This window comes from Polypterus senegalus, chromosome 15 (assembly GCF_016835505.1).
Source record: "Polypterus senegalus isolate Bchr_013 chromosome 15, ASM1683550v1, whole genome shotgun sequence".
Lineage (NCBI taxonomy): Eukaryota > Metazoa > Chordata > Cladistia > Polypteriformes > Polypteridae > Polypterus > Polypterus senegalus.
This window is the reverse complement of record NC_053168.1, coordinates 28,002,800-28,015,484: the sequence shown is the minus strand read 5'-3', so window position 1 is coordinate 28,015,484 and position 12,685 is coordinate 28,002,800. Positions and strand designations below refer to the sequence as shown.

Below are 12,685 nucleotides of genomic sequence, written 5' to 3'. Positions count from 1 at the left end.
CATGGACAAACATTCGAAAAAGTAATTTTATTTATTAGAGAGAAAGAAATGATATTCACTCACAGGCAGTTATATGTTGCATTGTCACAATGTAAGTCCAAACATGGAATCAAAACTCAATGTGATCTTGAAGAAAAGTTAATTCCAAATATTGTTTTTACTAAAGTTTTAAGGTAAAAGTGAAAATAATGTATATGTAACAATTCCCATGAAAATAAAATCTGTTTAAATTGTATATCCGGTTAAAGAAACCCGGGGGCGGGTGAGCAAAGCCTAGTAAAAGCAAAAAATATTGTCCATGACTTTACCTGCAGAAGGGACAGTCTTAAGGAGCTTCTCATAAGGAGAGTTCAGATGATGCCAATCCATTGACTGTCTTTTGGTCTTCAGTTTAAACTGATATTCCCATCTGTCTGCCCCAGGAACAATCCACAACAAAACTATTTGTCGTCAAGAGAGAATATTTAACACGTCTTTATATACACAGTAGTGTGACAGACAGTTAGGCTTCACAGAACCCAGGGCGCACATTCAGTGACTTCATGAGGTATTCAGACACCTTCATCTTTTTTACACTTTTTTATATTGCAGCCTTATGCCAAAATCATTTAAATTTATTGTTTCCCCCATCAAACAACACTCCATACCCCAGAAATACAAAGAGAACACAGGATTTTAGGATTTTTTGCAAATTTATAATGCAGACTGGGATGTGTTTAGGGTTGCAGCCACTCTAGAGGACTCTTCTATCAGCATACAGGACTATGCTGAGTATGTGATTGGGTACCTGTATTGACTACATCGTGCCCACAGTACCAGTCAGGAAGTTCCCGAATCAGAAACCCTGGATAAACAGTCAGGTACGCCACATGCTGCATGCCCGCTCTTTTGTATTTAGATCAGGCACTGAGACGGAGTACAAAGCTGCGAAGTACGGACTAAGAAAAGTCATCACAGCAGCCAAGAGGCAGTACAGAGAGAACCTGGAGGGCTTCTATTCTACTGCTGACTCTGGAAGTATGTGGCAAGACCTACAGCACATCACAGACTACAGGACCACCACCAGCACAATCAGCTCCACAGACAGTCCACCGGATGATCTCAACACTTTCTACACCCGCTTTGAGACGTCCAGCAACAGCACATACCAACACACACCTGGACTACCCAACCCCCTCCTCTCCCCCAACGGTCTCTTCAGGTCAGGTACAGAAAACACTAAGGAAAATCAACCCCCGTAAGGCAGCTGGACCAGACAACATCCCTGGGTGGGCCCTCAGAGCATGTGCCAACGAGCTGGCTGATGTTCTCTGCTCCATCTTCAACCTTTCCCTCAGTCAGTGCATCGTTCCATCCTGTTTTAAGACTACGATCATCGTTCTCCTTGCTAAAAAAAGCCCACCCACCTGCCTGAATGATTACAGGCTGCTGGCACTCACTCCAATCATCATGAAATATTTTGAGAGAGTGGTGCTGGCCCACATTGAGAGCAGCATACTGGACACTCTGGACCCCCTGCAGTATGCCTACCGACCCAACAGGTCCACCTCAGATGCCATCGCAGCCGCACTACATTATTCCCTCTCCCATCTGGAGAACAAACACTCCTATATTAGGATGCTCTTTGTTGACTACAGCTCTGCCTTTAACACGGTTATCCCCCATAAACTCACCCATAAACTGTCTGCACTTGGCCTGCACCCCACCCTCTGTGACTGGCTCCTAGACTTTCTGACTGGCAGGCCCCAGTCTATCAGGATTGGTAATCAGATTTCAGCCACCATTATCACAAACATAGGCACCCCGCAGGGATGTGTCCTTAGCCCCATCCTCTACACCCTGTTCACCCATGACTGTGTCTCCTGTCACAAAGATAACATCATCCTGAAGTTCGCAGATGACACCTCAGTGATTGGACGCATCACTGGTGGGGATGAGGCGGCCTACAGGAGGGAAGTGGACAGTCTGGCGTCATGGTGTGAAGACAACAACCTCACCCTCAACACAGACAAGACGAAGGAGATGATAGTGGACATGAAGAAGGAGAGGAGACCTCACCAGACACTGTTCATCCGAGGGCTTGAAGTGGAGAGGGTGAACAGTATTAAATACCTGGGCGTCTGCATCAGTGACAACCTCACTTGGACTCTTAACACCACACAACTGGTCAAGAGGGCTCAACAGCGGCTGTACTTTCTGTGGAGGCTGAGGAAGTTTGGTATGTCGACTAAAATCCTCGGAAACTTTTAGAGCTGCATTGTTGAGAGCATCTTGACCAGCTGCATCACTGTGTGGTATGGCAACACTACTGCTGTGGACCGCAAATGCCTGCAGAGAGTGGTAAAGACTGCTGAGAAGATCACCAGGACCCCACTTATGGAGGAATATTTCGGACAAGATTAATTAAATAAATAAATGCATAAATAAATAAAAGTACTGTGAAATGTGAGCATACTGTAAATAAATAAATGTGTCATGAAATGAGAGCCTAAATAAATAAATATGTCATGAAATGAGAGCATAAATAAATAAATGCGTCACGAAATGTTTTTTGTTGCTTGTTTATTTATTTCATTTTGTCTGTAACATTCCTGCAAACCATCATGAAATACGACTTAAAATAAAACTGTCACTTTCACTCGTCAAAGTTGAGAGGGTGGGCTCTAACACGCCCTCTAGTTACTGATTGGTGAATCGATAGCACAAGAATTAATTAGAAGAATGCTTACTACTGCCAATGAAATGGATTCTGCCGAAGATATTACATATTTCATAGAGAGAATAGAAGATTTATCGGAAGAAATTACAATGTTGGCAGCCCTATTAGACTCCATTATAGATGAAATTATTTTTGAAATTATCAAAGAACAGGTGGAACGGACTCTCATCTATATGGTGTATCGGAGAAGACCATCACAAGGCGAATGAGCCAGTCTGATATACGGTAAGCTGCAACGGCTGCATTAGTTTAGGTACTTTGACATGGAATGGCCAGAGCAGCTCCAACTAATATTTTGAACTGAGTATTTGACCCTTGTTTTACGAGTATAAAGTCAGGTGCATATTCGCAGCTACTTTTTTAAACAACTCTACAGCTCTGATCAGTGACAAAGTTGTTTGAAAAAGTAGTTTCCGATTAATTCTGGTGCTATCGATTCACCAATCAGTAACTAGAGGGCGTGTTAGAGCCCACCCTCTCAACTTTGAGAAGTGAAAGTGACAGTTTTATTTCAAGTCGTATTTCATGACGGTTTGCAGGAATGTTACAGACAAAATGAAATAAATAAATAAGCAACAAAAAACATATTTCGTGACACATTTATTTATTTATGCTCTCATTTCATGACATATTTATTTATTTAGGCTCTCATTTCATGACACATTTATTTATTTATGCTCACATTTCATAGTACTTTTATTTATTTACACTTTTATTTATTTATTTAATTTTGTCCGAAATATTCCTCCATACCCACTGCCCTCTCTGCAGAGCATCTACAACTGCAGAGTCCTCAGGAGAACTGCCTCGATCCTCAGGGACCCCACCCACCCCCAACACAAACTGTTCACACTTCTACCCTCAGGCAGGAGATATAGAAGTAAGAAATGCAGGACTTCCAGGTTAAAGAACTCTTTCTTTCCCAAGGTCATTAGACTCCTGAATAACTGACTGGAGTTTATAACCATGGTTCACCTCATTCTGTCTACCTCACACAACTGTATTTGACTTGTCCATCACACACCTACCTGCACATTACACTTTATACTTCTATTCTCTTTTTATACTTTATGCTGCCTCTGTTACTTATTAATCTGCTACTTATTATTTATGTTTATCTTTATACGTTGGTTTTGTCATTTGGTGTGGACAGCAAAGAAAGAATTTCATTCTCAAGCTAAGATTAAATTCTCCTGCCAAATATTTACTTGCAATTTCTTGTAAACTTCTAAAGTTCTCATCATTCAAAGTTAAATTAAGAAAAGATTTATTTGTTAATAAAGACAAACTACACCTCAATATGATCCTAAGTAAGACAAATGTTATCTGATGTAAAATTAAAAACATCCATGGTACAGACCAGGAAGCGCCATAAAATGTTACTTGAAAATAGTGCACATCAGCCTCATAAAATGTAATGTCATATACACTTGCTTGAAAGTAGTGTACATGTGTGGTGCACATCGAACAAGGCGCAGATCAGGTAGCGGCAGGAACAATAGCTTTTGTAGGTGGACCCAAAAGAAGTGGTGGGGTTTTCATTTTCTTGTAATAAGACAGATTTCACTGTACTCTGTATACATAACAATAATGACTAGTGCTAATCGTTGAAATTCACTGAAGCATTTTTCGCTACATGATATTCTGTGTTTGCTGTTGACCTTGGGTAGTTCACTGTGGCTGGCTTAGTGGAACATTTTTTTCCCCCAGCACCCTATGCTGCCTTGCAAGACCAGTGTGACAGGACAGAGCTGTAGCTGCCATGACAGAACTTTCAGGCATGTGTACTATAAGATCGCTGCCTGATCTGCTTCATGCAAGGAGGATATCAGGACTTGATCCAGCAATCTGCACCCCACTTGCTTTTAAAAAACAAAAAACCTGCAGTGTTTTGATTTGAGGGATAACTGAGCTGACCATACTGAGAATATTATGAGTACTGGCACAGAATACTCTATATAATACTGACCCTTATACACTCCCTTGGTCACTAGTCTCTGCGTGGGGCACCACATGTGCAGCTATGAGTCAAGACAAGCCTTAGAGCGAGCACTCAACCTCCTGAGAAAACACCTGAGACCCTGTGAAGAAATAATAACGAGAGATTTATTACAATTTACAAGACAATCTTGATTAGATAAAAAAGTATTTGCAAAGAAATATTAAAAAATAAAAAAAACAATATGCAACTAGAGCCATGACTTCAAACAATAGGATGAGAGAGTCCCATGCTGCCGCTTCACGACACAGCCAATAGGTGTGTGGCTAAATATTGGAACTCTATGAGTGTAGTGATATGTTAGCCATTAGCCATGCTACCTGTTGAAGACAGATAGTAGAGAAATTCAAAAAAATATTAGCTATCTCTTGCCCTATGTGTACTTGGAGCACATTTCCTCCATATTTGCATGTGCCTAAATCTCTTTTCACCAGCTTTCCCTTTTACAAGCATGTTCCCATAAGGCGTGCTTGTTAAACCCTGTCATTATTTTCAAGCCATCTTTCTCACCTCCTGTCAGGTGTTACACCTTCTGTCACTAAAGATGACTCTCTAAGCATGTTTCCCATGCCTCTAATCCTCTGTGTGCAACTCACGCTGCTACTTACTCTTTATACATGTCACCAAAGCCAAATTGACCATTCAGATTGCTCTGAGGGACTAAACATATAAACCTTAGTGGTTTGTTACAAAAGTCAGGTCAAGTTGGGGGTCATGCACTGGTACAGTGCATTGCTGTACCCACCACACAACAACACGCGGTCCAGTCACACACTCTGAAAATGGCCATCTCTCTGCTGCAGCCAGGTGTTACATGGATGTCCCCTTGGCCTGGTCCAGCCACTCAACAATGAGGATCCTGCAAGCTGGCTCACCCTCTGGGAATTGCGCCACATGGCCGTAGTCCCGTAATTGATGCTCGCGCACAGTGCAGGTAACTTACCCCATTCGGGACTCAGTGAGCACTATAACATCCATCCAATGTTTTGAAGTCATATGACTCGATAATACTGTATATTATTGTCCTGTAGTAGACTCGTATCTCATCCAAGATGGATGCTGCTGTCCCTGTGCTGCTAATTTGGATTAAGCAGGAAAGGTTTGAGACTGGTTGGATGGGACGAGCCGCCACTCACCTTTAACATGGTTAGGATTACAGTGAACTCTGTTCATGTCCTTCTGCCTGTTTAAATGGCTTTATAAAACCCTAAATATTTAAGATGTGTGCAGTGTGGTGAAAAAAATGATCAATCTGTTAAAAATATGTCTACTTGTCCTTTATTGAGATTAAGAATATCACATATGCTATGGTGTTGAATATTATGGGTATTTTAGTTAATGGGCAGATTTTAACATTTAATAATAATGCTAACTCTTCCTTTTGGCCAAACAAAGCAGTAGGTGGCCAAGGAAAATAGAAATAGTAGCATTATTAAAGGCATTCACAATTAAAACAATAAAAGTGTCAATATGCTGATAGACTAATTGAGTATGTAAAATGTTCATTTGTTGGTGGATGCTTAACACAAGATCTAATGTAAAGCATTAAGACTGAGCAACTTCTGTGAATTTATAATAAAACAAATCACTCATTCAACACAAAGTCAAACCAGTGGTACCCAGGGATTCTCCGAAGAGACACAGTACCAAAGGCCACAATAATCGGTTCAGCATAGTTGTCAGATGTTTCCCTCAGTGCCCTAAGGGACACTTAAAAGATCATTGCACCATTATAATCCACTCAAAACTAGTTCAGTTTGTCCTTCTCCATTTACTTCAATGCATTTCATGGAGTTCAGCGAATTTCCTGAACATTGCCAGGATTCTGCCAAACTCACGGCAAAGCGAACTCTGCGGGATTTGTTTATCACTAATAATGATCCTGTAAACCTGTTACACTTTGTGACTCTGTGTTTCCACTATGTTAGCCAATGCATTATGTGTAATTTATTTTTATAATAATCACAATCCTTTTTTCATTTATCCTGTGTCTTGACATTATTCAAAGTGTCAGTAGATGCCAGGATGGGACACTCATTTCACAAAACACTCGTTCAGGTATCTACTGCATGTACAGTAACTTCTGTCAGAGTTCATTATCTAAACCTGTTTTGTTCTCATTTAATTGATTAAAGGGGTTTTTATGAATGGCTATTCCAATACGTACAATGTAAAAAAAGTTAATATTGATGGTAAATGGCCTGTATTTGATATAGCGCCTAACTAGAGTTCAAGAACCCCCCTAGGCGCTTTACAACACAACAGTCATTCACCCATTCACACACACATTCATACGCTGGTGATGATAAGCTACTATGTAGCCACAGCTGCCCTGGGGCACACTGACAGAAGTGAGGCTGCCGAACACTGGCGCCACCAATCCTTCCAACCACCACCAGCAGGCAAGGTAGGTTAAGTGTCTTGCCCAAGGACACAACAGCTGCATTCTCATGCCGGGAGCCAGGATCGAACCTGCGACCCTCCGATTGCTGGACCACCCGCTCTACCGACTGAGCTATTGATGACAAATATCACTTTCCTATTGCATGCAATTTAATTGCAGTCACATATTTTTATGATTTTCTCTTATATCTAAAGTATGCATCTACAGTACAGCAACTACAACTGAGAAATCTGCAGTGATCAACAAGTAGCGGCACCGTGACCAGCAGTGCAGCTCAGATATACCAAGTACCGCGAATGGGGCAGCTGGGCTAAAGAGTCTCATTATATCAAAAAGAACTGGCCGCTCCGTAGTGGCAGACAAGTGTGGCATGTAAGTCACTTGTTGATCCAACAAGTAGATTTTTCATATGAAGCCTGGACTGATGAGGAAGGTGAAAGATTTCAGTTTCTGAGATGTTTTTGTACATAACTGACGACAACCTTCAGGAAGGCATTTTTGTTTGTCTACAAATCAGACACATCATTCATGGCAAGTGGTTTGAAGACCTGCTAGTGGCGCTGGTGGAAATCGCATGGAAGGCATTCAATAATGTTGTTGAGAATTTTCTTGGCAACTACAGAGTTTCGGACTAGGTTCATTCAGCTGGTTGACAACATGCTTCAAACTTTCAAAAGTACGAAGTGCAGTGTGACACTAAAAGTTCTTTTTCTGTGTTTACACTTGGACTTCTTCCCTGCTTATTTTAGTGCAGTCAGCATTGAACATCATGAAAACTGCAACGATGGATAAGAGGCATCAAAGCAAGTGGAATCCATTAATGCTGGCTGACTGTCATTGGACTGTGAAACGGGAAGCATCACATGCAGCGTATAAATGAAAATTAGTATCAGCTCAACTGAAAGCGTCAGCATCATTAAGTGGTTAAACACACTGAATTCAATGCAAATTAATGACGTTTCTTCAGATTCCCACACGATACAGTCAATTTGAAGTTACCTTTATATTCAACTTGTAGCCACCTATACTAATCACTGGAAATTCCTCAGGTAGCAAACCTTTTCAAGAAAACATGCCGATTAGTGAATTTTCCTTCGAATATATCATCACCTAAGAGCCTTACAGAGCTTTTAATTTAGTGTTAGCCAAGCATGAATTGTGCCTTGCCCTTCTCTGATATGACAATTATTTAGAAATGATGCCCCGCTTTGAGGAATTGGTACAACCCACAAATAAAACAGAGTAACCAATTATTTGTTGGACTTTTGTTTCTTTTACTTTCTGCATGTGTCGCTACATTTCTGCTTCTAGGGGAATCTGTTACTGCTGGGGTAAACTGCAGCCCCCACAACAATGCCTTGGATTAAAGAGGATTAAAATTGAATGGATGGATGGATGAATGAATGAAGGTTTTCTCTGACCCTGACTTGTTAGTTCAGATTACAGATCTGAAATACATTTTTGTCAAGCGGACTTAAAGTAGTGATGGTGCTAATGATAATAATAAATCCTTTTTTGCCCTCTTTCATTTCAGGTTAATCCTACTGAGAATTTCATCTGCGTGGGAGCCCTCCTGTTCTTGTACACTGGAGACTTTTACTTAAACATCAAGTTTCAGGATGATAATTCCAGCCGTGAGCTGCCACTCGCCTGGTTCTGTTTGCCGAGTGTTCATCTTAAAGCCCTTGATGCTACTCTGGAGACAAAATTTTAAAACATGCTTTTATTTAATTTCAGTTATTTGCTACTGTTAAACTCTTTGGTAAGAGTAATGCCGGCTTAAATTAGGTTTTATTGTCTCAGCAAGAGCAGTCGAATACACAGAATAAGATTTAAAATATAAAGAAATATCATTCAAAGTCCTTCTGACTCCATTAGATGTTTGCTTGATTCATTAAAATAATAATTGAAATAAAGTTAAGAATATTTTCCTTTATATCATTTTAAATTAAAAAGAAATGTCTTTTGCCTGAATGCAGTATTTGGGCCATTTGTTCCAGGAGCTCAAAGCGCTTTGCTGCATTTTCTGAGGTAATCACTGATGTGCTGCACAACCAATTGTTATATTAATAAGAGCAAACTTGAAAATTATAACATCCATCCACTGTTTTGAAGCGGTATGACTCGATAATACTGTATACTGTATTATTGTCCTGTAGTAGACTCGTATCCCATCCCCATCCCATCCAAGATGGCGGCTGCTGCCACTGTGCCACTAATTTGGATTAAGCAGGGAAGGTTTGAGACTGGCTGGATGAGACGAGGCTCCACTCCCCTTTAACATGGTTAGGATTACACTGAACTCTGTTCATGTCCTTCTGCCTGTTTGAATGGCTTTATAAAACCCTAAATATTTAAGGTGTGTGCAGTGTGGTTAAAAAATGATCAATCTGTTAAAGATATGTCTTACTTGTCCTTTATTGAGATTAAGAATATCACATATGCTATGGTGTTGTATATTATGGGTATTTTAGTTAATGGGCAGATTTTAACATTTAACAATAATGATATCTCTTCCTTTTGGCCAAACAAAGCAGTAGTTGGCCAAGGAAAATAGTAACATTATTAAAGGGATTCACAATTAAAACAATAAAAGTGTCACTATGCTGATAGACTAATTGAGTATGTAAAATGTTCATTTGTTGGTGGATGCTTAACACAAGATCTAATGTAAAGTATTAAGACTGAGCAACTTCTGTGAATTTATAATAAAAAAGAATTATAATGGGTATTTGGCTAACGCCTGATCCAAGGCATCTTTATAATACAATTGGTTACATTTCTTTTGGCTTTCCAATTCCAAAATAGAAATGCAGTCTGACTTTATATCACAAGCTCCTGAGTTCTGGCAGCACTGCATATTTTGTTGAAGAAAACGAGCTTCAGAGTTGTCATCTTTAGTGTTAACGCCTGTAAGGAGCGGAATCGTAGACTCCATAATTAGGGTTGGACCTGGGGCACAGGTACTGGATCTTCAGATTGAGGGCTCACGTCGAGCACAGTGTGTGCTGAAAAGCTCATTTTAAGATGACATCCATATTTATTATCTTGACTGAGGCCGGGCTGTAAGGAAAAGTAAAATAAAAGCAGACGAGCTGGCTTTGAACCATTTTTTATGTGTAAAACTGCTGAAGGAAAGAAAAACAAAAGAAAGCAATTTTAATGTATATTAAACAACCTGCATGAAATCAAGGAATGCTGTTTTTAGTTGATTATAGAGATGATGATTTTTTTTTTGTGTTGCATTATATGCCAAGAGTTTCATATTCATGCCAATAAATAATAATGTACTTTGTGTTAATGTACTATATAAAGATGGAAACTTTTTCTTTATGCATCCTAAACCTTTGATGTATACTGCAAAGTGAACTTTATAACACCCAGCCCTGAATAGGAAGAGAAGGACCAGCTGAAGCATTGAAGGTGGCGACATGGTGCTAAGTGTCTGCTCATGCCGGACATTTTAGACACTCAAGATGTCACATCTAAACTTTGCCAAGTTTGGCCAGAAGGGAAGGTTGTGAAATGAGGATACCAGTCCATATGGAGTACATGTACAGTCAGGAGAAAAGTAAGTATGCCCCAGGAAATGCTTTATTTCTCCTTTTTTTAACATTTCTGGACATATCAATCTTCGTTTAAACAGTACCTTTAGATGAATGTAATGTAATTGGGGAAAACAAATTGAAAACTTGACTTTGTGGTCGTTTGTTCAACAAAAAATGAGCAGATGTGCCATTTCTGTCTGTAGAACAAGTAAATCAGGCCTTGGCTCTAATAACTGGTATATATCTCCCACAATGAGACATTTCCTATGACTGTCTAGAAGTCTCTGACACCGGCGCCACTCCTCCATGCAGAATCCTTTCAGCTCTGCATTGTTTGGGGGGTTTTGCATGCACAGCCTGTTTCAAATTGTTTCAATGGGATTCTGATCCCAGCTTTGACTTGGCCAATCCAGAACCCTCCATTTCCTTTCCTTTCAGCCTCTCTTTGATGGATGTACTGATATATTTAAGGTCCTTGTCATGTTTCACGGTCCTCTTTTGGTTGACCTTCAGCATTGTGACAGACAGTCACACATTGTCCTTATTGTAGTCTCAGTTACAGTGAAAAATTTCTGTAGGATTCTGTGATGGTGAGCTGTCCAGACCCTGATACTGTAATGAATCCCCATACCATAACATTTCCACCCCCATGCTTTACAGTTGGTATCAGGTTCTTCTGGTCAAATTCTTTCTTTGGTTTTCACCAAACATGTCTTCTCTTACTGTGGCCAAATAACTGTACCTTTGCCTTGTTTGTCCAGAGCACATTGTTCCAGAAGTCCTAGTCTTTACCCCGATGTTCATTCTGAAGCGCAAAGCTTTCCTCATGACACAGTTCCCTTATAGATCTAATCTGTGCAGCCTCTTTCTAGTGGTAAACGTATGCACTTTGACGTCAACAATGGTAAGAACTACCTGTGAGGCCCATGATAAAATTCTTAAGTCCTTAAAACTAGAATCCCTGAACCATATGAAAGAAGTTGTAATGCTGGGCCACCTTAAATTCCTTTGCACCTCTCCATCAGCGTCTTTTGCAAATGTGTCAATCAGCACAAGCAGCCTGCTATTCCATCTCCCCCACTGACGCAGCTGTAGTTCTCCCAGCTTGATGTGATTTGTCTGGAATTGTGTAAGATAAATAATATATCCTTGTTATGAATAGATACATTCCATGTGTGTTTCATGTGTACAACAATCTGGGTAAATGTAGGATGAAGGAAATGTGAGGCAAGAAATGTTGAACACATAACTAAAACAGTTTTTTCATATTCTAATAATGACAAAATGCTGACATGAAGTGTATCATGTGTGAAGACTGAAGTTCAATTATCAAATACTTTCACAAAAGCTATAGCAAAACAAGTGCGCCTTTATTCAGGAATATAACCGAAGAAAAAGAAATTATTCAGTTTACATGTTGTTTACATGTTGCTGTCAATATGTAAAAATCAAAGCCCAAATATCAGTTGTATGGCTGGCTGGTTTAGAGGTAAGAGTGGCTGCTTCTAAATCAAGAGGTTGCAGGTTTAATACCGGGTCTTCTCCTAATTTACCATTATGAGTAGTGAACAGCTGTTATTATTACTATTATATAATAAAAACAAACATTTGATTTGAGTTGGAGGCTTAAATAAACAGCTTCTCCAAAAATCCTCCCTAATGATGTTCTCATTTGCACCAGATTCAGATTTTAGGTATTTCAGGTGGTGATTGAAGTAGGGGTTACCTCCTTACATGTGAAACTTGAATTTATGTTTATTTACCCGTTTAAAATGGCGGTGGGCAGCATTGGTCCTGGAGGGCCGCAGTGGCTGCAGGTTTTCATTCCAACCCAGTTGCTTAATTAGAAACCAATCCTTGCCAGTCTCAGACCTTATTTAATTTTATGGCTCGTTAGTCTGCAATGTAATGTTCTTATATTGTAGATTTTTTCCTTTCCAGGGATATTATCCAAATGATTTGAAGCCTGAAACGGATCATTTTCAGTCTGTCACATTTTCCTCTTAAGTGTTTTA

At 39.9% G+C, this 12,685-nt stretch overlaps 1 protein-coding gene across 1 annotated transcript in view; it reads left to right on the top strand.

Annotated features, from left to right (window-relative positions):
- The window catches only part of trappc9 (trafficking protein particle complex subunit 9), an 851,225-nt gene extending 840,772 nt beyond the window's left edge, over positions 1–10,453 (top strand). Inside the window, exon 23 of the mRNA XM_039737694.1 lies at positions 8,657–10,453. Coding sequence (XP_039593628.1) covers positions 8,657–8,836 — 180 coding nt within the window. The 3' untranslated portion in view covers positions 8,837–10,453. The remainder of the gene's footprint in view (positions 1–8,656) is intronic.
- Positions 10,454–12,685: the final 2,232 nt, after the last annotated feature.